This window comes from Pelecanus crispus, chromosome 5 (genome assembly GCF_030463565.1).
Source record: "Pelecanus crispus isolate bPelCri1 chromosome 5, bPelCri1.pri, whole genome shotgun sequence".
NCBI classification, from domain to species: domain Eukaryota; kingdom Metazoa; phylum Chordata; class Aves; order Pelecaniformes; family Pelecanidae; genus Pelecanus; species Pelecanus crispus.
In genome coordinates, this window is record NC_134647.1 from 79,615,246 (window position 1) to 79,641,615 (window position 26,370).

The window sequence follows — 26,370 nt, forward strand, 5'->3', positions numbered from 1 at the left end:
GCGTTCCACTTCATTTGTTGAAAGATAGTTGCTATTCAGGGTTAAGATGGACGTGAACGTTCTCATTCTAGAGCAGACCAGCTCAGAGGCAATCTGTCACAGGAAGCATCACACCAGAATACGGGCGAGGCCATTGGCGAACAACGCCTGCACGTTGGCAACGTACTGACAACAGTTATCATGCGCACTTTTAAAAGTTCTATCCAGTTACAAAGAAGCCTAACAAAACTCTATTCTGGGCTAAATCTGTCAGAAATAAGCCTTAAAAGATAATTCTCCCCGCCACATACCCAAAATTGCTACAAAAATTCAAAACTATGTAAGACAAATTAATGGCAGCAGACTTCCTGCACTGAATGTGAATGCTGCAACAACACCCCTCTGCTGCTGTATTCACTAGCAATGAAGTAATCTGCTTTCATCTCCATCTCTCTGGTCATTGGTAGGTCTGTCATTTTGCTCCTACGTAACAACACCCAGCAACTTCAGATTTTCAAAATTCAGGATTCTCTCACAATAACCTCTTTTCCACCCAAGCAGTCCACTATTTCATGCAGTCTTCTGGACTTTGAACAGATGCTTCTAATTCAGAAAGAAAACAGTACAACAAAAGTTGGCTATGTCAAAATGTTTGATTTCATATTCACCAAGAGCCAAACATAACAATCTTAAGCATTTACAAGCACTGACCCTAACTGCTTTGTTATTGCCATGCTATTTGGCTAAGCACTGTTAGTAAACACCACAGATTAGCAGGAAAAACAATAAGCTAGAATTCTGAGATTCCCATTTCATATAATAAAATTGCCATCAATTTAAGTATAAATCAACACAGATCAAATCTAATCACCAACATACTTACTTTTTCTAATGTTTCAATGCGCTGTTTTAGGAGTCTATTTTCAGTTCGTAACCTCTGGAAGGTAAACGGTTCAGAATTTTATTTCTCAAGTTATGAATTGGAAATCTGATAAAAGCGAAGCAAGCTAACAATGTTTTTATCTCACCACATCTATGAAAATCAATATAAATACAAAAATAATTAATGACCTTTTTAACATCCTTTTATATGATGTACTAAGTCAAAAGACGCGTTCAAACAGCTTGATATGGCAAAGATGAGGAGAAGTCTCGCTCTGTACAAAAGCATCTGCATCACATTAGATGAAAGCAGTACGTCTGCAGGTGAACCACAGGGCTTAGCCACACGTTAGACTCGACAGCCGCCTCTTCACAGAGCCAGACACAGTATTCATGGGTAAGGGACACGAAAGCACGCTAGGACAGGCTAATGGGATAGCCACAAGGTTTCCTTCCTTTTCCTCCCAATAAGTTGTGTTTAAGTTTTTTATATATATATAAAAAATATAAATTATAAAGTTATACTGAGAATTATTTACCTCAGATGACCCAGAAGTGAGAAATAATTGTACTGAATTGCATAGTTTACCAGTGCATTTCCCAGAAATTCTAGCAGTCCGCATTCCACTAGAAGAGATGTGCATCCCTAGGAACAGAGCCACCGATATCAGTCCAGCAATGCTTTATTCTGCCAGGCTAAGAGGCAGACTCAATGCGCTTGTTTTTCCACCTCCCTAAACCAGCAGAGCTGCTCAGCAGAAGAGAGTAAGTCAGAAATGGTTTATGAAGATCCCAAAGCAGGGCCCAGAAACAGATTGCTTTGGGTTGTTGGGTTTGGCTGGGTTGGGGGTTTTTTGTTTGTTTTTTTTGGGGTCTTTTTGCGGCGGGGGGGAGCAGGAAAGGATTTGAAATAAGTTAAAATACTAGAATCTAAAGTTACAGTTGTCTTTCAAATTATTTTATTCTGTCCTATTCTGCAGAGAGCTGTCATTTGACTCCTGCAAACTTTCTGATTCGAGGCACCATTACAGCAGGTCCTAATGCTGCTACCTGCCTCGCTGCCTGTTACAGCAATAACAGCCTGCTTGGAACACCCCTGTGCTCCCCCAGGTGCATGTCACTGAATTTTTCTGAAGAACCGATGCCTTAGAAACCAACACTGAAAGGCAAAGTGACTGGCAGTGGACAGGGAGAGGAAGGCTGTAACTCGCTCCCTCTACTAAGCTTTGCATACTACACTTGTCCGTCATTTCTCCCACTGCCTTTTCTCATGGGACTGGCCAAAAACATGATGCAAGGAAGGAAATTCAGATCAAACACCACTGCTGTGAAAAAAGTGTGAAAAGGGAAAAAAAAGCAGCAAAAGCCTATTTATGTCACAAAAATCAAAAAGGTGCAGTGATTAAGTAAATACAGGAAGTAGGTCAGTTAGTAAGAGGGAAACGAACTGCACTCGCAGGGTGGGTTTTTTCCACATTATGTATCAATTGCAGAAGCTCCAAAAGAAAAAGTGACTGCAGACAGAAGACACTCAATCTTGGGCCCAATGCATAAGAAAAATCAAGATCTCAAAATTGATGATAAGCCACTCAAGTGCATTCTGATAAACTCTATCTTAACGTGTGTTTTACAAACCTCCTGTGTAGGATACCTACATCTAAATCAGCATATTCGGAACCTCTGATAAATGAGGCCACCTGTAATCAAGCTTTAGGCAGCAGAAAATAATGAAAACTAAGTACAGCAGGTCTCCAGCAAAGATTTTTTTCTTTAAATGTCCACCAGCAGTCTAAATAATTTCACTGTAAGTGTCTTTTATGACCAGACATCCCAAATGCAAATGCTGAAAGAAAAGAATTTGAGGACCTAAATTACATGTCCTGCTATGTATACAGATCAAATATGTAACCCCACATTAAACTGGATCCATAAATAAATTCATTGAGACTCTCTTACTTTAATTTCAACTTGTTCTTCCATTTCTTTTGTCTTTATTGTAGTGTATTCCTTTTCTAACCTAAAAATTAGAAATAGTAAATTATGATTAGAAAAATTGCAGATAACTTACTGGTTGGTGTAATACCTAACAAACAACAGTAGAACAGATACAGATTATTGATATTTCCTCTGTTTAAGTGGCCACTTAGAATGCACTCCTGGAAATATTTAGACTGCCATTAAAACTAAATTGAAACACAAAGACTTCTGTAGATATGAACAGACTCTGAACCAGCACTCTGAAGTGCAGGTGCTTGCATGTATACATTTACAGTGGCAATGATACGGAGCTGCTCTGTAATAACCACTCAATGTAATTATACAATAATCAATTCAATAGATTCAGCCAAAAGAAAAAAAGAGCTTGGGAAGCCTGGAAAACAGAAAGCTGCAAAGAGATTCGAGACAAATATCTTAAACATATAAAACAATTTTGGCCCCTCTCCAGCAAACCACAACATTGTCCCAACTGAAAAAAGTGGCAGCAAGGAAAAACAAGCCGAGATAAACAATGCCTCTACAGAAGGCAACCGAGGAAGTTTAGCCTCAGAATGGTACGATTTTAAACTACATACACTTCTACGGGCTTTCAGAGAATTTTTCCCTGAAAGCTTTGTTACTACTTCTGCTTTAGAGAAGACTGCTCACTCTACAGCACTGATCAGAGGCTGCTGGCAGAAGGATTGGCAAATCCGACTTGAAAGACCCTAGCACGATCTGCAGTGCAAGAACAGTGAATGTACAATATATTACAACCAACTGGAGAATCGCAAAAGCTAACCCTGGAAAAGCACAATATGGGCAGCTTGGCTTATCGAAACATGATTTACCAAAGGCAGAAAAGAGAAGACATGCAACTAACCTTAAAAAAAAAAAAAAAAAAAAAAAATAGTAGCATGGTGCTCAGGATTTCAAACCCCAAATGAAAGTTATTTTACAATTATCAGTGTTAAAAGTTTCATCAATTTATATTTAAAAAGCACTAATCTTGACCATACATGCACTCTTTAGCGCTGTGAATACTTTTCCAGTTCCTGAGAACTAAAATCTTAAGAATTTAGGCCAGATCATGAAGTTTAACCTCTTTTCCCTACTTCACCCTCAAAAAACTAAACAATCCCCCCCTCCCAAAAAACCACACACACCACCCCCCGCTTTTTCTATTCAGATCATGTTTACAGAAGTGCTGTGATTCCCCATAACTTGCAGCCGTCTTCAAAAGGTTAAGTTATTTCTATAAATGAGATATACTTTTATTTTATTCAAAAAGGCAAGTACTGCTTTAGAAGAATTTTCTTGCAGACAGAACTTCAGTTCTAACTGTTTATAGTACAAAACACCAAAAAAAATAAAGATGGAAAATTCAGAATGAAATACTGAATAAGTAGTTTTAAAGATAAACAAACAGTAGCTCTTAGCAACAGTATAATCTATTTTCTCAAAATGTTATACCTACTTTTTCATCTTTTTTGCATTGTATTTGACTTGGTAAGATGCTTGGATTAATTTGTCTGGACCACTGTCAAACTGATGTGGAATGACCTTTTGAAAGTGCTAAAAGCAATCAGAGCACAAGATTACATATAATTAATAGCTGCAAGGAAATACACACACACACACACATTACACATTTCAGACATCTCTTACAATTATTATAACCTTAATTTACCTGTAACATTCCTTCCATGTCAAGTTGCAGTAATTCTGCCTGGTTCATCTGAAGTACTGCTAAACCTACTCGAAACACTATCTCTAAACCCTGAAAACAGAAGTTAAGAAATATCCAACAATTATTCATGGCATTGTCAACGGTACAGAACGATTCTACTATTTACTAAGGTTGGAAATCTCGCCTGGTTTCTCAAATAAGCAAAAGGGCTACTGAAAAATCTCTCAACAAATTGGTTCTGGGTGTCTTATTTTGTCCCAAGGACAAGTACTCCGGCTATTTGTCCTGATGCCAGACCCCACCCCGATGCTAGACACCCCGCCCCGCCCCCAGGAGGCTAGTGCTGAGGTGAAAACTCTTGAGTGACGGGTGTTCTCTAGGTCAGCTTTATCAAAAGTTTTAAATACATCTAGTACAAACCCCCCAGGTACTTCTCAAAAGAGCCATTTTAATTTCAGACATGGTACAATGCAGTTGAACTATTGAAACAGGTACAAGGGAACGTCTCACTCGTATGTACTGTCTTGGACATTCTTGAGTGTAAGCCAGAAGGATTCACCTTTGACTTACTATTTTCTAGAAGATGACTGCATAGAAAGAGCATAAACGGACCACAAGCTTTGGTTTGCTACCGGTTACAACCACGCAAAGCTCTAATCCTAAACATGACTTAGGCGTCTTCGTGACACTGAGTAATTCCATAAATTTCTTTGACTACTGTTGATCACCTGGACAGTAGAAGATTCCAACACTCCCTCTTCTTGGCCTGCATATCCCCATGGGGTTTTAACTTTGGCCTGAAAGCAGCCTTCCTTTCCACCCCAAACTTACTATAATACTGAGAAACTGGTGTCCCTGTTGTATGCAACGCTATTGCATTGCATCCAGAACCGACGGATTTGGTAACTCTTCAACAGGCTTAGAGTACAAAGTTGCATACAGTACCTACATTTAAAGATTTAGTTGCTCTTCCTTGACAAACTACATACACAGACATCTTCCCCTACAAAATAATCTGATATGCATAAGGGCTAAAAAGCAAGAGTATTTGAGATCTGCCCATCATAATGGGATTTATACCACTACCTAAATAACTGCTTTTAACAGCTGCTCTTGAAATGGAACATGAGTATTGAGTAGTTACCTCAGACATAAAGATATCAAATATTCTTGTTGCAATTGGTAGTGGAAAAGTTGTAAGGAATATAGTTAAAAACCACGACGACGCATACATAGACGTGTGGAAACTCTGAGACTGAAAGTGCACATAAAGCTCTGGAAGATGCTCCTAGAAAAGCAGAGGAAGAAAAAAAAAAAACAAAACCCGTTAAGCTTCTGCTGGTAGTTTTAGTGTGTCTGTGTTTTTGACAAATTTTGAATAAAAGAAGAAAATAATTGACGTTTAGTGCATACAGCAGCTTCGTAAGACAGAACTAGAAAAGATACTCATCATTATTAAGAACCATGCAACAGAAGTCCCAGCATAGAAAGCCCTACAACACTTCTACCCTGCACAGCACAGATTACAAAACCACTTCCTGATCCTAACAGGAAGTCACAAGCTTGTAAATCCCTAAGTCACATCTAGAGTGGGCTACAAAACAGAGCTGGAAAGATCTAGGGTCTGGCCAGAGACCTGTGTCATATTCGCTGCCTAACATCCCACCCCACTCATCATGTTAGGAACTGGATCACGAAACACAAACCCGTTTGTCTCCATCAGCCTGACCAGAAAGAAGCAGTTTTCTGTGTCCCAAATCTGAACAAAATTTTAACTCTACGTACAAGGGTATCTCCCAGTTTCCATTTTTTAAAATAGCTTTTTGACTAAAATTGACTTTCAGAATCTTCAATCCAAACAGAATTAGACGTACATATGTTTAAACGGTAGCAATACGAATCCTCATGCTTCAGTGGTTAAAGCCCGTCACTGCCTGCCGAAGGTTAAAAAAGTAGACCACAGCCACATGCATTTACTTCTGAAGTTCTGAAACTAGCTGCTGTCAAGAGAACAGCCTGTCAGCCAACAGACATGCCTGCTCTCGAACTGCAATTCCCGAGTTCCTTATTAATAGTTACTGAAGAGAAAGTTCGATAGATTTTGTATGTACCTGTATCATGCATTCAAACTGGTACATACAAAGGCCCAGTTCAGCCATGCTTGGTTTAAAGAGTTCTCGTAGTCTGTAATCTTGCATTAATTTAACAAACACACAAAATGCCTCTTCTTCTGGCATCTATAATTAAAAATAAGAAAAGCACAGTAAAAACTCTGGACAAAGGTAAGGATATATCAGAGTAAGTGCCTGGAAGGGTTTAGGGTTGGGGTTTTTTTGGTTTTGGGTTGTTGGTTGTTTTTTAAGGGATTTATAACCAATTACTGTCATGAACTTTTGTACATATTGAATTTTATGAAGTGATTCCTAAACTGAAATGGAGGTCTGCAAATTTCTTACAACATACCCTACTTTGTCATAAAACAAAAGGCAGCAATACAAAGGCAGCTTTAAGACTATCAAATTAACTGTGAAGTTCCATTCGAACTCTGAGGGGATTCGGTATAACAGAATTGAAATGAGAAGTTCATTAATAGTTGAAACATTCAGCCTGCAATCCTACCTTAGCTCCGAGAAATAAAGGTATTCCCCCACTCCGAGATAAAGCCATCATGATATATTACAGATTTTAGCATGGATTTTAAAGGTTCATGTATTTTTAATACCATGTTTACCTGCATAAGCAGCAATCCAACTATAAAAGCGCTTCCTTGACAGTATCCAACCTCACGATCCACCAAAGAATAAGCCTAGGAAATAAAGTTTTCAGACTCTCAACAATTAAAACCTCATTATTAATAAAAAGTAATCATCGTTCATGCTGCTATTGTGCTAATAACTTACTCTTCCTCTCCCAAATCCAGCAAGGACAGACATTCTATTCAGAAGTTTTAGTCAGATATTCTAGTTGCTACCTGCTGTGACAAAGGGCTACGAACTCTGCTCTCTGATAACCTACAAAGCTAAAACTAAGGCATACCTAAAAAAAAAAAAAAAAAAAACCCACCCAAAAAACCACGCAGTGTTCAGCTACAGGAATCTGCCAGAAGGTAACAGAGACAGCTGGCATACAAACTGCAGGCGGCTACTACTTTTATGGGAGACAGTCCTGACAGAGAAACAATAATTCTTTTCAGAAAAATTACACGCTGCGGTTTTATATACAGGTGGAGGAAACGCGGTGATCCCCGTGCATGTTGCATCTTCATTTTAGAGTTATGGAAGTTACTATGACTTGGAAACCTGCCAACTTCTCTGTTGAAACTACGTTCATGGGAAAGTGTCTTTCAACATTTAAGCTGTAGTACAATGAAGGCAAAATAATGCAAACCTAATTTTATGGCGCCATTCTCATTTTGTGCTTGGGCACTGTAACAACTGCCCGTTAGCTTGCGCCTGTCATTCGCTGCCACCACTTGCGGGTTCAGAAACACTTGAAAACTGAATGCTAGTTCAGATTTACAACGTTCCTGTCTTGGTCAACGTTGTTTACTTTACTTCACGGCACACTTTATTCCATTATACTATCAGCAGTTAGCATGTGACTGTTTCAATGCAAACTTTGTAAGTGATTTAAAAAACTTACTAAGACCATTAAGTACAGGAATACCATATTTGAAAGTTATCTTTGAAACTGGAATGTAATTTGTTTAACCATTCCAGTGTCAAGTAGAGTAAGTTTAAAAAACTTAAACAGATGAAACTGATGCAAGTTCACTTAAGTGCAAATTATTTTCCAAACTTTTGTGCACGTTCTTGCTAATGTATTTTCAAGGGCTGAAACACTGACTTACCTTCATTACGTTGAACAAGACCTCCTGTCCAAGGCTGTCTTTTTCTTTAAAAAAATCGTGTTCAGGGTATGTTCTAGCAATGTCCCTTCTTATTAATTTCTCACAAGGAGATGTCATTTTCAAAAGCTCTGAATACTGATCCTTAATCGGCATGCTTTGAGCACTGCATAAAAGTTGCCAAACAATTGCTCTGAAATGATGAGGTATCCCTTTTCGAACAAGCTCCTAAAGCACAAAAGAGAGACACACAAATTCATTTGTATTTCCTGAAAATATAAGCGTTAAGCCTGAAGAACAAAACACTTAATTTGCTGAAGTTCTTCACAACTTCAGAAAATGTTTACATCACGTCACAAACCAATCATACAGGTTAGAATGTGTAAACCTCAATTTTACTGTGACAGATTGTTAGCTAACGAAAGTAAGGAGACTCTCAATCATTTTTAGTGGCAGAATAGCTAATGAAGGTAGTCCCCTATTCATAGTAAGCTACTTGAAAAACTGAGTATTCAAGTAATTTTAAACAAGAACTCCCATTAGCCAAAATTTAATACAGTTATTTTTGTATTTCACAAAGGATGACTGAAGAGAATACCCTTAATTATATTTGTAGTGATAGAGAGATGAGAAATTGCCAATTAAAAATTATTTCCAAGACAGGTAAATGATAAAAAGTGGAACAACAAAGAAAGAATTGCACGGTACTACTGTCAGAAGCAATTTGACAAACGTGGCAAGTTGTGTCTAATTTCTCTGGTGTGCCAGTACTTCCAAGTTCTCTTTTAAGAAAGTATTTAAATGTAGTTTCAGACATTGGACCAAGAAAACATTAAGTTTACATCTACTGAATTAACTAAATTTACTTTATCTTCCCTGAAAAAAAATCAGCTAGGTATTATACAATTCAAACCTTCCCAGATCAACAGATCTAAAAACCTGATGCTCGTCTTTTCAGAACGCACAAGCAGAAAGCAGCCCTATTGCTTGATCTGAAAACAGAGAAAAAAAAGCACGATTCAGGAAGTTTACAGACTGACTTAGTGATACTTTCTGCAACTAAAATCACTCTGACCTAGAAGATTGTCTCTTCAAGACAAGAGGGTTCCTTTGATAATCTTTTGTACCTTAAGAACTGTTAGCAAGTATTCCGTCTTCCATCTCCTAAAGGATAGCTTCTTTCACTAGTAGTTATTCTGAAGCCAGAGTAGTCTCCTAGTCCTCAAAGCTTCCTCTTTTTTCCTGTCTATTCCAGATATTTCTCCTACTTCTCCAAGCATTAAGATAGATTAATGCAACAGTGATAACTTTTAAAGGGACTCTTGCTTTCAAGTTTTGTTTTTGTTAACGTTGAATTCTACTGCAGAAGGTTTGCATTGCTGACCTCAATTTTCTAACACTCCTAAGATCTCCAGCCTTCTTCAGAACCACCCTAGTAACGCCACTCCGACTGTCTGTCCCGTCTACAACACAACTACGACACCCTGTGTTATTTCCTAAAAGATTTCCAACTCCACGACAACAACCCTAACACATCAGCCTTCATTTGTCAACAACGTGCTATCAGATTGTAGATCAGTCACCTAAAGCCTCGCGGGCTACTCATAACGAAGCAGTAGCAAGCGGTTTCTTGCTTTAAGTTACCATGCACTTGCTTGACAGAATAACAGGGTTAATCCCTCCAGCATTCCTAGAGGAACAGCAGGAAAACGCACCTACCAAGCAGCACTAAGATGATGCTACTCTACACAGCGTTATGCGCGCTGAAAAGCAGGACTTAAGCCATCCTTCAGAATCCCTCCACAAACGGGAAGCGAGTTCTGAAGCGGATCAAGAGACACAAGGGTAGAACACAGCACCTATGCAGGAAGGTATATGCACCTATGTCTAAAACTTAAAAAGCTTACCAGATATCTAATAGCTTAAGACCAGCTTTTGCAGCCAAGACAACAAGCTACCTAGGCTGCTAACGGCGTACCTCCTGGCACAATCAGGAAACAGCTATGGATGTTCTGGCATTCCATCGTAAATGCAGAATGACAGTTTAGGCTGACTTCCAACAAACAAAAACACACACAAAAAAAATTGAGAATTATTTAAACAAGAAAGGAAAACTCACTAGCAATATAATTAAATATTTACTGAAAGTTAGTCAAATACTCCCCAGATTATGCCTGGCCAGCTGTAAGAACAAGCAATACTTGCAACACTTTAATATGTTCAAGTGAATTCTATCCAACCAGATCCAGATCTACTTATTACCATCCCACTTCTCCTTTCTCTTGCCAGGTTCACGTGGCCGCCTTTTCATGGCCTTTTGGGAACACCTTTCCAGAAACTGTTTTCCCTATGCAAGCAGGAAGTCTTGAATTCATTTTCTTCCCTTGTTTCCTCTCTCAAGTCATGTTCTCTCTTCACAACTGCTTCACATAAAAGACACTTTACTTCAGCCCATTGTTCTGCCTTCCCACAACCTATTCATACACGCACATTTCAAACTGCTCAAAAGACCTTGAAATTTGTATTCTGCACATAAAACCACAGACTAGAGCAAATAAAGAGCCAAAGCAGAGCAGACTTGCCTACGAACAAAAAATCCCACGCTGCTGTACTTGCTGCCGCCGAAACACGGATATGTTCAAGTGCCCTAGATGCTTTTTAGTTTGAATTTAAAGTGTAATTGAATTCCACTTCTGTACATGGCCACAAGGAACCCAGACTGGACACACACCAGTCAAAGTTCGTCCAATCCACTCAGAATTTAGAAGCTATGTGTTCTTCTGCTTAAGGTCATCCCTGGGGTCAACACACTCGGCATGCACAAAAGACTAAACACTCACTAAAGCCTCATACAGTAGAATTACCAGCTCTTCTAATAAGAATGCTTTAAAAAGACAGCTCCTCAGTGGGAAAATAATCACCACAACTCGCTATCAGATGCCATTAAGTGGGTTTTCAGCAATTCCATTTTGGAAACATGAAGCAAATCTTCCCTGTATTCATGGGAATCTCTCATTAGAGGTAGACTGAAAGCTTTAGTATTCAAGACATAGGAAATGCATCCAGTTTTCAGAGACATTTGCTGGGCAAAACTGTTACCTAAGTCTGGTTACAGTTACACAGGAAGCACCAAAGCTTAGGGATGGAAGTAGATTCAACCGGAAGCTTCTATTACATATTTATGTAAAAAAAGAAGACCAACAGGAAGATAAAACAGTATCACTTACATCACATTACAAATACATCCTAAAAAAAATAGTGTAACAGTGTCTAACTACTACCTTAACTTGCTTTTCTTTCTTTTTCCGTACATCTTCCCATTCATTTACAATCCTCCCCCACAGGATCCACGAGTCTTCTTCAAGATGGCTGAGATTGCTAGAAGCTGATGAACTAGATACAAGAGAAGATCCACTATTTCTTCTTGACCCATTTACTGATCGCAAGGATTTGCTGTCTGTTTCCAAGAGCCTGCAAAGAAAGCACACAAAAACCAAATTCAAGTGCTTCTAATCACAGGAGCACACTATTAATTGTTTGTTTAGAAGTCAATTCTTCCAACCTCTTTACAAAGAATGTACCCAAAGGTTCAGTGGAACAGTTTTTCCAATATCCATTTGCACTAAATTTGAAAAGAAGAACCGGTCGATGCTACTGTTTCTTCTTGAGATCTCAAGTAACTCTGCAGACAGAAGAACAGCTCACATTGCAGCCTTTTAAGAAACGGATAAAAATGTCACATCGTGCATCAACAACACTAAGAGAAGTGAGATTTTAATACAAGCATTTTGTGGTCTCACGACCTAGATCTTAATACATAACGATATCAAATTAAAGCACAGAAGCACTGCAAGTCCAATGCTCTTTTACACATTCATCAACTGGAGATTAATAGCCCTACAGGAAAGATGCACAAGTTTTGTTTTGAGGCGTAAGTACCAACAAGAGGGCTTTGATTTTACTAGCGACAAAAAAACCCATAGCTGTTGTGCATCAGACTGACAAAGAAAACACAAGGAAGTTAAATATCCTCAATGACAGCGTCAAATGTCAAAGTACTGCAAGAGAGACAGTAATTTTAAAGACAGAAAATTAGCCTCCTAAAAGTCTACCCAATTACACTTTTTTTTAAACTGACAGTGTAGACAGACAGAATAATTAAAATCTGGAGCAATTTTAAAACACCTGACATTTGCTGACAACTGCCCACAAACCAAGACGGTGTTTTATAAATGCATGACCTAAAGAATGCGGAAGAGGCAACAACAGAGGTTAGTACAGCTAATGAATGTGTAATTAAAGCCTGGAGTTCGGCTGCGAGAACTTCTGGGCTTATCAGGGAGCAAGGTATACATAAAGATGTGCCAAGCGCTGGGCAAATTGCTGAAGAGACTTCCCTGCCACGGCCATCAATTCTGCAAGGAGCTGGTGATTCGGGTCAAAAAGACGTCCTTTGTTTCTCCTCAACTAATATTGAGCTCCACAAGCAGGGGAAAATTTTTTAGACCACGTATTAGCTAAGAGCGAGAATTCAGACTAGCTTGAAAAAGTGTTTTGCTGTATCAAGAGTTTTGTTTGTGCTTTAACTTCCGAGAATTCCAACGTCTGTAAATCCAAGTGATCTGGTAGAATAATTTCTCAACGCACCTGCGTAAAAGCCAATACCCCCACCCCAGCATTTCAGCACGGTCAGGTTAGGTTTTAGATATTTAATAAATTATAACCCGAGTTACACTGCACCTGAGATTGTACACAAATCTCAGCATACCTACCATTTTTAAGCTCTCTGCTACAATAGAGATATTTATACCAGCTTTCCCTGTTCCTAGCTTTCACCTACTTGGTGTTTATGGAAGTTAGGGAAACAAGTAATTTAATTCATGAAGACAAGTAGTACAGTCTCTGCAGTAGTATTTTGTTTGGAAAAGGGTTAAATAGTAGTGCCTTTGGGGGGAAAAAACAACAAAAAAAGCTTTTTCAAGACTGATTTTACTTTAGTCCATATTAAAAGAATGCAGAAAATCTTGTTTTGAGGAAAAAAAAGTTTTAAAAATCCATTTTTAATGCTTGGAAACCTGGCCTATACTGATCCATAACAAAAAATTTACAGTTTGGAACTCCTCCTCTCAATCTGAGGCAGTGCCTAAAGATCAAATTCAAAGTAATCACAGAGGGAAAAACAAGCACAGAATAAACATTACGATTACAAAAACAAGGTTCTAAGTAGTCCCTTTCAGTTTTCACAGCTTTCTGTCGAAGTTACACTACGTTTCTATAATTTGACCTTACCTGGAAAAACTCATTGTCCTTAGATTTGAAAATGGGAAGTTCTTTTTACAGTAAAGAGCGAGTTCCGTGGCATTTAGTGACTGTTTTCTTTCACCTAAAACTTTATAAATGATTTACTAATGCCAAACAGCTCCACCAGGACTCTGGACCGAGCTACCTCATTATTCTGAGGGGACTTCCAGTATAACTGGATTACAGAATGCTACAAGCCATAGCTTGACACAATTTGAGCTCTTTCTGTTTCTAGCTGTTTAACAAATTCATATTCTCCTTATTGACATAAAAGCCAACCACAAAAAGGAAACCTTTAAAAATATCCATCCCCAGCAATTCTTACAGCAAGCAGAAACAATAGTTCCTTGTGTTCAGAGTACAATTCCTTGTCAACAAAGCACCACTGTGCTAAAATGCAGATTCAAACTGTTCTGAAACTACGGTGCCGCCACCATAATAACAGCATCAAATTAAAGTGCAGTATCTCATGAGAAAAGGTACACTTGATAGGACAGCCTCTAATCAGAATTCACACAGAAGACTACTGTGAGATCGAACAGGTCTGGCTAAAATTAAATGAAACCAGACAAGATTTGCTAGCTTATTTAGTAAATGAAGAAAGCTGACTTGAAAAAGAAAGGCTAACAAGCCCAAGCTCACATTCTTCAAGAGGCAAAGTAGCCTAACTGCGGGACTTCATGAGATGACTCTAGATGTAAAGGCATTACACTCTCAACACAGATAAGCTGTCCAAAGAACAGATATTACTGCTTTTCAAATAAAAGTTAGTCACTTAGTCATGAACAGAGCTGAATGCCTCAGATTAAATGCAAACTAGCTTTCTTAAAAGCACTCTCTTTTTTTTCCTTCTTTTGATTAATTTTTGGTGTAGCAAATGAAAATTTCATATAGTTCATATTTGAAGAAGAGGCAATCCCATAAACCACAAGGAAAAGAGGACAAGGCGGTTCTAGAAGCTGCCTTCCATTCTTGGTCAAGAACTAGACAGATCCAGGGAATTCCCTGGAAGTTGTATTGCTCTTAGGCTGCAGAACACCAACATGAGAGAAGCCATGCCAGGTGACACAGTGGCATTAGCCTGTCCTCCTCCCAGTTACTCTTCTCTGCTGAAAGTTACTGCCCCCGTAACTAAATCAACAGAATAAAAATACCCAAGTACCTCAGCTGCCTCGGTGCAAAGTGCTAGCAGAGCCCGGAACAGAAGCTAGTTTGAGCTGAACTATCAGACTCTGCGCTTCACTAGAGCACAAGGGATAGCAATCTTTGGCAGGTGTCAAAGCCCTGCAGCTGTTTGTTAAGTCTAAAACCTATTTGGAGCTCAAGTTCTCCCTTTACAGTCAACCTCTCATGAACCACTTGAAACGTACTTGTCAAATATAACCAAATTTTGCAAGAGGCCACACAACTTAGAAGTCCTGCCTCAAGAGTGCAAGTAAGTATGGGTTCTGGAAATTCTGCATTAAGAAATCGCAGGGTCCAATTTTATTTCCTAGTGAGACTGCCAATTTGCAATCGCTGTGCAAGTCAAGAGCAACTGATCCAACTGAAAGTTTCATCTTGAACTGTAGACGGTACAGATAAATATACACTCATGGCAAGGCTGCCAAGAAAATGGTTGCTTAATATAAAAAAAAAAAAGCCAGGATGAAGAGAAAGGACTGATTAGGAATTTACTTTTCATGAAATTACGACATTTTGCATCTGCCACCATTAGCATAACAGCAGGATGCATCTACTGTTTCTTGCAAATAAAGATGGCTGAACACTGCTCCCTCTCTAAACATGGCAGGTTATACAGTGGAAAGCAACAACTGGGTAAAAGTGGAAAAAAATAAATAGAGAAAATGGAATTCAGAAGTCTTTAACATTTCAAAAAGCTAACAGAAATTACAGTTTTGATCTAAGAAGGCAAGAAGGTTATATGAAAGTTTCACCCCTGAGATACTCTATCTTAAATACAGTTGGACTCAATGATCTTAAAGGTCTTTTCCAACCTAAGCAATTCTATGACTCTATGAAATTGGGTACTGAAAGTCACATGGCTCCAGTGTAAATACTTAGGATTAGAGGCAGCTATAAACACCCCTCTAGAACCAGGAGAGAAAAAACACCTTTTAGAGTTCAACAAAAAAAAAGAACTTTTAAAAACACAGCACAAGAACACAAGTTCTTAAACTGTGGGGCCTTGAAATGGAAACAGTGTGCCATGAAGTTTTACCTAACCCCCCCTTTAACAGCCTCTATGCTGAAATTGCAATAAACCAATTTTAGTTTCATTACTGTACTTCAAAGACCAAAAAGTTTTCCATTCACCTGTTCTGTTCCTCAAGTTTAGCGAGTAATTCTAAGTCGTCTGGACTCAGCTGTGTTGGTGAGGCTGGTGATAAGGCGGGTGTAGACAGAGTGGTAGAGGAGGATGTAGTGTGTAATGAGGCAGATGGACTTGCCACCTGACTGGCCATTTGACTGACGGTGTGCGATACAGTGTTCTTCACCCATGAGAGAGTAGAGCTCAGCTTTCCTGCAACCTTGCCTGTCGCCACCTGTGATGACAAAAAGAAGAGGATGCAAGAGTTTGTCGTCTTTTAATACTTTTTTCAGTAAATCTGCTGTCACTGAAGGGGGGGGGGAAGATACAATATACATGAAGTGACATTATTTCTTTCTCCAGAACACTCAAGGCTGTCAGAAGCAACACAAGCATCAACAGCAATACAATATTATAGAATAAGTAACATGCAAGCATGCTGATAATCCACAAAGGCGGACTCGGAGGAATTCCCTACACTCCCAGAGCTCGTTCCTGCAGTACAGAAATACCACAGGATTCAGGATCAGCTCAGACTTCCCATTATAAAAACAAATAGAAATAAAAACTTACTTTAAAACACCTTGATAAACTAATAATGGCACAGAAACTGGACCAAAATAGGCATAGGAACAGTCAACTACTTTACTGATGGACACCGGAGCAGTGCAAGTACACCGATGTGAACGCTCCAGACCGCCCACGCTCACCTGCATTAATCCCTGCAGCAGCAGGGCAGAGGAGCAGGGGCACCACATTTCTAATCTATGCCAAAGCAAAAGATCCTCTAGCATCTGCCAGCGTGCAGAAAACCGTCACAGGGAATGGATGCCAGTGAATCTATGACAGCTCCTGAACGTCTTACATTGAAGGCCTCGTGCTGCCAGCTCTTCTCCTTCCTCCCTGTCTCTTCAGGTCACCCCTACACCAAGTGTCCTTGACCCCCGATCCCGCTGCCAGCGCCTGGGCAATCCTGGGGTTTGAGAGGGGACCGGGAGGAAAAGCGAGAGGCGCTACGAGAGCAGAAGGGAGCTGTGAGCACGCAGTCAGGGAAACCGCGGTCCAGGACCGAGGAGGTTAGCTGGGGCTGATCGTAACCTGTGCTACTTCTCGACCAGCGGGACGGGGGAACGCAGCCTACCGGATTCACTGGTCACTAGACAAGAACCAACAGCAGCCCCTGGAGTTATTTTCTAATGAACCCCTCACTAGAGCTTCCTTCAGCAACCAAGAAATGTTAGACACTTTGACCTACAGTGACTCACAACCATTCAATTCCTCGCCTGGCCCAACTCGGAGAAAAATCTAGAAGCACCTTAAAGGAAGGGCTAGCTGCCTAGCAAAAGGTTAAAATTTTTCAATACCAAGGTTGTAGAGGAACTTCCTTTGAAGTGGTGCTGCTGGCAACTATTTATTTTGACCTTTGCCAACTTCCTCAAAACACTGGATTGCTCAATGACCGTCACAAACAATTCTGCAGCACAGCCTATACGGTCATTGCTAAGATACTAAAGACACTGAGCTACAGGGGGGGGCGGAAAAATCCCTTCCCAAGATCCTCTAATAGAATCTAATTAAAGCAGAATTTCAACTGGAAAAAAGTAACTCCGTCTCAGCACACCGTGCATTTATCTGAAGTGCAGTTCATAGACCAAGTGACTGGTTGCTAAAGCAGAAGCTTTTATTTAGATACAATGCTACAACGAACGTTTTTTGTGAATTGAATCCAGCAGTACTTATTTTCACATCAGATGAAAATGAAGACACACTGAATGCCTACAGAAAGCCAGAGGAACGCTACAGGCCAAACACCAGACAGCGGCACTCAACCTCCCCACCAGCAACACAACACTTAAGAGCTCTCCTGGAGGACTGCAAAGATTTCCAATTTCCCTATGCTTAACATTCATTCTGGAAACATGTGACCTTGTAAAGATAATCCGTGAAGGCGGGGGGGAAGTCACATAGCATTTGACACCACTTTTTATACAAGAAAGGAATAAAAATTGCTAGAGGTTTCAAGATCTTAAATTTAATACATGCATTAACATTTCACTCAGTCAATATCCTTTATTCCCTATTGCTATGAAAGAATAAGTTATTGCTGTTTCACTTTAAATAAAACGGCACTATGATAAAGGTAACTCACACATCTCACTTAAGACTGATTATTTTGGCAAAGACTTTAAATTGCTTAAAATATGACAAGTAATGCAACTATTCCAAAAAAATAAATGTTGGCAGAACCAGGGCCAATCTTAAGAACACAGCAAACACGACTGCCACACGCAGCAGGTTTTAAGAGTCACCCATTCGAAGAACCTTACATATAAATATTAGAAAAGCAGCGATTTTGAGTAATACCCTATGTGACAGAAACAGGGAGAGAAAGTACACAATCAATTCCTATCTCTTTCCAAAGTAAAGCACCTAGGAAAACTTAAGGTGAAAAAGTAAATCCAAGCTGAGTCTGGCTTACACATCATGAGGCTCATACTGCACGTTAAGATAGCTGAAGCAGGAGGTGGGGGACAGAAATCAAGAATCTTACTAAAATTCATTCACCAACACGTCACCAGGCATTAAAAAATTAATGCAAAAGTTTGTAGAAACCAATTATGTGAAGAATACTGAGAAAAAGTACGGTCAAGCAAAGCATGCAAGACAGCAGTTAAATCACAACAATGGGTCTAAAAATGCTCCTGTTTCTAAAAGCAGTTCAGAGTTTCATTAGAATGTATTCAGAGAATTCGTACCAAAAAAAATTCCTAGTCTGAAAGTATTAACACATATGACAAGCAAAATGCACAGCTGCAAAAAGGAGATGTTTGAAGATCAAAAGGCTCACACTGAAGTTTGTACCAAAAACACATGAAGAATCCGTTCAGGGAAGACAGCTCCAGCAGTCACCCAGGGCCAAGATAAATTAAGAAAAAAAATTTGGATATAATAGCTAACTAGGCAAGCCTACATCCCTTTTGCCAGGCTCTTCCAGGGCTTCCTAAAAATCTAAAGCCAACTCTCAAATTGTCAGCATCGGTGTAGACTCCTGGACCTAGACATGAAGGTGTTTAGTATCCGTTCATTATCCCTTTCCCTAAGTAGGAGAGAGTAACAGGACTTTCATATTCCATCATTTCACTTATGCTAATTTCAAAATTTATATTCACTGCCAGAAGATTTCAGAGAGTTATTCTTTGACAAGGGACTTAAGGCCTTCCAGAAAACAGGTCACTGGACTTGGAAAATGAGACAACCTTTCCAGGAGCAACGCACCGGTACTCCTATCAACACGCACACCATGCTCCTACACTTGCCCTTCCAACTCCTTACCCTTCTCTTACTAAAGAATGAAAATCCCTGCTAGGTGTTGTAAGCTTTTCAACTCGATGTACACCACTCCACCTAAGGGGCCAGTCGTACTTCACTGTCACTAAACCACAGACCAGTGCTGCTTCCCACCTTTCCGCTGACAAGCCCTGCAACAAGAAATCCGCGTCCCACTACTAAGCCAATACATCCACACAGGACAGAAATGTATCCTGCTGACTCCCCCCGCTATGACAGTACAGGCAGGCAGTACAGAAATTAATCCTACCGACTCCCAAGGGATCTGTACCTCTTCCCTTGGACAGCACAAAGGAAAGGGCTAAAGGTTTCGCTCTAGCCCCTTCAGTGCAACCAGGGCTCCCCGGTTAAGAATCACAGAGCTATCAGGTTGTTGAAATTAGTCCTTCTGCCTTTAATTATAGCAATGAGAATAAATTCAGTATGAATGATGGCAGATACTTTCACTGGGTATCACCAACTCCAGGAAACACGGGAAAATCTGGATGAGCATTTGGTTTAACGCCTCCCTGCTTCCAAGATGTGATTTTGCTTAACGCAGCTTTCTGGAAAGACTCAAGAAAACCAGTATCATTAAACCTTTAACCTTTTCTTTGTATTTTTGGACCGAGTCTCCTTAAGACTTTCCCAAACAAACGTTTCTTTTAAAAAAATGGTCATTATTTAACCACCAATATTTCTGCAGGCCTGCAGCAGCATCTCCCTTTTGGCTACAACGACGATGCTCTGCAGTTATGAAGTGTCCTTACCTTTGCAACTCTTCATTTTTGTGGAAAAGAGATGATAGTCGTGCGCTCAGCTGTTTGTGGCAGTGACAAGGACAGCCAGCCACGCCACAGCCCCCGTCCCAAAAGCTTAGCTAGGTCACAGCGATAAACCTAACTCCACACGAGTCAGGACTTCTGCCTTTGCCATCATCCTCTCGCTAAGCGCATGCACCTATGCTACTTCCACTCGGTTCTGCCTTATCTTACCGCAGAAGCACTCGCGCTTGTAAAGCTGCGCCCTCCTCTGCTACTCGGTGTATCGCAGGGAGCAGCTGCGCAGAGCAGCTCGAGCCCAGACTCTGCTCCAGAAATCCCAATACCAGACTTGTGCCAGCCCTCCATCCCTTCGGCTAACCAGCTCAGGCGGGAGGCCCCCAGTTAAGAGTATTCTTTCCTCAGCTCATCTCGGCCAGTTTTTCAACTGCGCAAAGAGCACTGCCTTCCTTTTTATTCCCCAGCATTTTTCAGCTGCTGCAATTCGAGTTACATTTGAAGAGTACATAAGGCAACCTACGTTGCCTGGGAAGCACGCCAAATCATCGAGAGCACCATCAGGATGAGCAAGCCATTATTAATTATTATTAATTAATATTAAATTAAGCAGGCGGGGGTACGCCTTCTTTACCCTTTGCAGGAGGACACGGGGAACTAAGCAGGCATCACCCAGCTCCGAACCAGGTGCCTTCATCCAGGCTCCAAGCCACATTAACAGCCACGCTGCTCCCCGTTTGCCAGCGGCAACCAAGAGCACAGGAGGAGTTCGTCTGCATCTCCCTAAGACCATGTAGATACCTCCTAAAGAAACGTGTGAATCTTCAGTTTGAAAATACCAATCTTTAAAAAGATGAGGGGGACAAGACTTAACTACTAAAGACTTTCTACTCTGCTGCAGTTTCCAGCGAGCAACACGGAACTACCAGCAATTCTCATCCCCTGGTCAGTCATCAGGCCAGGCACAGACCTGTCTGCTACGTACTTTAAGCTACTGCAAAGACAACAAACGTTTATATTGATATTATACACCGATACATACGATGTGCAGTTTATATATGCCAATTAAAATACATAAAATTCAGTATCTCCACTTTATGTTTAGCATCTTTAATTAGCTGCTGATTACAGCACTTTATTACCAAGAGGAAGTACAATACTGTGTTTAGATTTTTGAGTTACTCAAAGAAATGCTGCAGTGGAGCAACATACGAAATATTTTAAGTAAGGCTAGCTGAAGGTAGACCGCAGCATCCCACGTTACATACAATTATATAAATCCCTTTCCCCAAGAACCCCAAGGTATTGTGCAGCACCTTACAATAAGCCCAAAAGTGTTACCATCACATATTTTTGCATGTGCCAGACTGACAATATTTTTTTTAAAAAGTCTTTTTTTTTTTTTTTTTTAAAGTATTTCACAGTACACATTGAATTAGCTTAATACCTACACTCTGCATTTCCCTGAGGAAAATCTGTATTAAAGGTACAGGTATCTTGATGACCCAAATTACCATCTCAACTATTCTTATCGTATGAAAAAAGTAAAAATAACGGCAAGCCTTACACAAACACTACTGCATATATTACATGCTCTCTACTCTTTCTTCTCTTCCTGAGAAGAGAAAGAAATGGGAACTTCCAGAATATAGGAAGTAATCCTCATACTATTCTACATCTAAAAAGAAGTCTCCAATAATTGGGGCTGAAATTGTGTATGTGGTTTTCAAGCCAGTTATATAGCATTCCATGGACTCAGTCTCCCGCTTGCTCAAAAAAAGTTAATGGCATTGTAATATCTTAAGAAAAAATCAAGCTGACTTAGTCAATGACATATGCAGGAGAGGCAGCTGGTGATTCAGCCTGTTATCACGCTTCCTGACAAGCCAAAACGCTAATTTAGGGCTCAAAAGTGATTTCACTATAAGCTTCATCTCTATCTTTTACACTATAAATTCATATAACTGATTTCTGCTGAAGTCTGAGGAAAATATCCTAATTTACTCTCATATTCCTGATTTTTCTTGTAGTATTCACCTAACAATAGTCAGGAATATCATGGCTAGCATTCACCAGCTTCCTTTTCACACGATTCTCACTAGGCTCTCCAAGTCTTTCTGATACAAAGAATAAGGCAGTCTGACACACTGTGTAAATCTTAAGCTATCAGAAAGCTTTCTGTAGTATCATTTAGTAAATACACATTCTTTAAAAGCCTTCCTCAGACATGTTGGGGTTTTGATGGTCCCAAAACATCTGAAAGAAGAAATGTGAAGCTGCAAGTTCCCATACATGACATAACAATCAAATACAGAAAGCATTTTAACGAGGTGCTTGTTAGAAATGTTGTAGCGAGCCACTAAACTGTTGAAACCATTGCTCAAAGTCCTATCAACGTTTCAACCACGGACCAAATTGCACCGAATTGTATTTGTTTCCAAGAACGATTCCAGGTTTTTAACTACGTGTGACGTCCAGCGTGGTTTACAACCTGTCAGGCACTGTCCCAGCACGCTGCCTGAGAACACAAACCACGGTGCTTCTGCAGACACCATCTCCTGCCCATCCGAAGGCGGTCCTTTATCACACAGGTTTCAAATCTGGCATAGGAACGTAACAGCCTTCAGGAAACCATAGAGACCTTCTTTCAAGGGGAAAAGAATTAGATACAGTGCTTTTGTACAAAAGACGGACGAGAGTTCCTCAGAGCTGCAAGATTAAGTACTGAAGGACTACAGTAAAAACCTTTAACAGGAACCTCCTCTGTCTCTTTGTTCTCTCAGGCCTCAGTTTGGAAAACATTTTTGTATTTGAGGTTCAGCATGCCAAGTTACACATGCATGTGCTTGAAGGACCATCCCCTTGGCTAACAAAACAGACGGAAGAATCAGATTCATCAGCTAAAATAAAGAACAACTCCTGCAAAGTCAGTTTGCTTATGCACTAGATTGGAAGATTTCTTTTTTTTTTTTTCCCCCCTTTTCAATAAAATGCAACTCAGTCATTTCACTGCAGTTCACGTAGGTATCAGGCATTTACAAAAAAGTAACACACACTAAAGGACACATATGTTTATCATTAAAGCTCCTTCCCACAAGTTTTACTTTCCTACTTGTTTCCCAAAGCCTGGCTTCCTTAATGTTGCTTTTAGTCAACTTCCTCCTAGAAAGGAGCCGGGACTAGCATCTAAACTACATTAGGGCAAAAATAAACCAAAGTATATAAATGCAGTTAAATTTACTAAAAGCCTCAGGTCCATACTTTGGAAGTGAGAAACAACTAAGTCAATTTTTAAATGTTCGCTAAGCCTTAATGAAAATAGATGTTTTTAACACAGCTCTTCATTTAAAAAAAAGTATACAAAATTTGCAAGGAGTTAAATTGGCAAGTTTAAAAGGATCCAATATCTGACAACATGAAAACATACCATTCTATGTGACATTTGGTTTTATATGCTGGCAGCCCAAGTATTCTCTAGGTGTAATTCTCCTCTTTTATAGAGATTAGATAAACTTATGACACAATCTACAGGCTAGAACCAAAATGCTCATCTCCCGTTTACCAAGTTGTGCATGGTTCCCTTTCCAAAGGGACGTATGAAACAAGATTTGATGGAGACACCAAAGAATATCAGCATGGCCTTATAGAATATGGTAACACTTGAAACTACTAATTATTTACTAGAATTTTAAACAAGTCAGATGACAGAGATTGGTGAGACCCTACCTTCAGGATATTACTCTTCTTTCCTTTAAATGATCAGCTAAAAAGTCAACTTTCTATCAGTTATGCTCAAATTCAAAAGAATAAAGCAGTTTCTAAATGACTGACTGGTAACCAGCTTTACTTGTGAGCTACAGATTCATTGCAACCTGCAGCTGCTGACAGAGAACAAGAAATAAAAGGTAAAAGTTTTAGAAGTGAGAAGTGTAACCAATTTCGTACTTTCCACATAGGAAAGTTGCCTAAGCTATTCAGTAAACGTAGCACATTTCAACACAGGTGCATAGAGAAATAGTAAATTATTTTGACACAATCCATGCCAACATCTGTGGTCCTGCAGTAGTATTTAATTTCGCCCACCTACTTAGTACATCCGTGACTTGTCTTCACAAGCACTGACAGCGCAACTTGAAGCAAGCATATTTTTGTGGGTATAGAAGGGTCTTCCTCCACGTTCTTAAGTCTGTAACAGTGCTCCTGCAGCCTCTTCTGAGCACAATGCTCAGAGAAAACTCATTTTCTTCAGTTACTGACTGAAGAAGAGGGAGATAGCTCTTCACAGAAATGACGTATCTACTCATCATCACACGAAATGAGTTATTTCCTGATTAGTTGACCACTGACTTTTACACTTCATTTGGAAATAAGAGCCTATTTACTTCTTTGAGAAAGGCCTACTAGTGGAAAAATGCACAGAAGATCAATGAAACACAGATGATTTTTAGTGCCAGTCTGACACCAAAAAGATTATGTAAAAATCCCAAGCCCATTCTCTCATGGTCTGCAGGTGTCTTGTTATGGAATTTTAACTTGTCTTTCTCATTTTGTGTTTAGAAAGACTGATCACAGTTCTTTTTCCAAAGGGCTGGGAAATACTTACTAAAGCTTCAGCCAAACCCATAAAGTTCCACCACTAATGCATTCCACGGAAGGAAAAAAGAAAAAAAAAAATTATTTTGCTTAATGAATATTGGGGTTTAGCTCTGCTGTTTCAGAGAGCACGGAAGTTGGAATTTCTTTTTACTACGCCTGCAAGTAGTTCACTGTTTGAACTATATATAATCAAGAAGAATACCTGAAAAATGGGAGACGTAAAACTAACTTCTATACAATGTCACTCTACACAGTGATATGGACGGTACACGTCCCAAATGTTAGGTTTTAACTAGCTGCTAGTTTTTGGACACACATTTTAAGCGACATTTGACAGTTTTACCCTTCTATAACAAAAATAACCATAAGCTCTTCTAACATCCTCTCAGTTACAAGTGCACAGTCAGCTTGTGGCAACAACAATCCACCACTAAAAGACTGGCCCCATCTGCCAGTCTGATGAAACCAACTTAAAAAAATACATAGTTAATACAGTGTAAGATACTGGTGAGTCAGAATTCTGCATCATCACAACATAGTTATACTTTTTTAATTAAAAAAAAAAAGGATCAAGGACATGTTATGATGTCATCAAACAAGTATTTAATGCTATGCTAAGAATCACTAAGACTTGGCCATGACAATAGGCCATAAGAAAACGCAGGAGTTTGAGAAGTTTAACAGCTTACCATGTAGCAGAACACATTATAACAACCTATTACCAAAACATTAAGTTTGGTTTGGGGTTTTTTGTTTTGTTTTGCTTTGGAGGGTTTTTTGGTTTGTGGTTGGGGGTTTTTCTGGGGGTTTTTTTTTGTTTGTTTGTTTTTTTTTAAGGATTAAACTGTGGAAGTAAAAATAAATCAGAAGTTACTTGTAAAACAATACCAAAATCTGTCATCTTGTCTGATCTGTAACAAAACCCATCAGAGACAGGTAAAATTCATTCAGACCAAAGAACAGAAAGATGTTTGGTGGTGGCTTTTGGCTGCTTCCCAAGTTGGGAACTAGTACAAAAAGCTTACGCGTCCACAGTCATTCTATCACAACACCTTACTTTTTGCCCAGAACAAAGCCCAACCCTAGTATTGTACTTCAACCCCAAATCTACAGTAACTGCCTCCCTGGGACTCGGAAGGATTACTTTTACAGACAATTAGCAAACAAAGTTGACGGTTACATAGCCTGAAACAACGTGAAGACCACAGCATGATCGCCGTCAGCACGACCAAGAGGAGAGCCCATTCTTCATCACCTGAATCCTATAGCCGGCTCAACGCTTCCTAGGCCCTCCCCGAAACACCACTTCACGGCTAGCCGAACCCTTTCCAGAGTTCACAGGAAGTTAAACAACATTAAGAGTAATTAAGGAAAAGCTATGATTCACTACATCACTTCTGCTGCTACCTTCTGAGAATATAGTTTCTGTGTACAGGCACATGACAAAAACCACCCCACGATTGCGTATACAATGAGCAAAGCAAGACAAGAGCCCCTACGCTGTTACTAACCCACTACCCGTTTATTCCAATCACCACTTGCTGGAGAAGGAAAGGACGCACCTCACCTACAGACAATTAAGCAGACAAGACTACAACGAAAGCAAACCAGCATTCCCAATGTAAAGGATTCAAAAAATTACCAACAGATGTTGTTGGTTGTTACAACTGTGGAAGACACA

The 26,370-nt window shown here is 39.7% G+C and overlaps 1 protein-coding gene across 4 annotated transcripts in view; it reads right to left on the reverse strand.

Moving 5' to 3' along the window:
• Positions 1–26,370, reverse strand: part of EVI5 (ecotropic viral integration site 5) — an 84,326-nt gene that overhangs the window by 55,645 nt on the left and 2,311 nt on the right. For 3 of the 4 annotated variants that reach the window (XM_075710300.1, XM_075710299.1, XM_075710301.1), the window contains 10 exons: positions 15,993–16,222; positions 11,657–11,846; positions 8,379–8,603; positions 7,260–7,334; positions 6,640–6,765; positions 5,673–5,816; positions 4,529–4,618; positions 4,316–4,413; positions 2,818–2,878; positions 863–916 (listed from right to left, as the gene is read on the reverse strand). In XM_075710300.1, the coding sequence (XP_075566415.1) occupies positions 863–916; positions 2,818–2,878; positions 4,316–4,413; positions 4,529–4,618; positions 5,673–5,816; positions 6,640–6,765; positions 7,260–7,334; positions 8,379–8,603; positions 11,657–11,846; positions 15,993–16,141 (1,212 nt within the window). In that variant the 5' untranslated portion in view covers positions 16,142–16,222. Of the gene's footprint in view, positions 1–862; positions 917–2,817; positions 2,879–4,315; positions 4,414–4,528; positions 4,619–5,672; positions 5,817–6,639; positions 6,766–7,259; positions 7,335–8,378; positions 8,604–11,656; positions 11,847–15,992; positions 16,223–26,370 lie in introns of those variants that run through there. The other variant, XM_075710298.1, reaches the window with a different exon arrangement.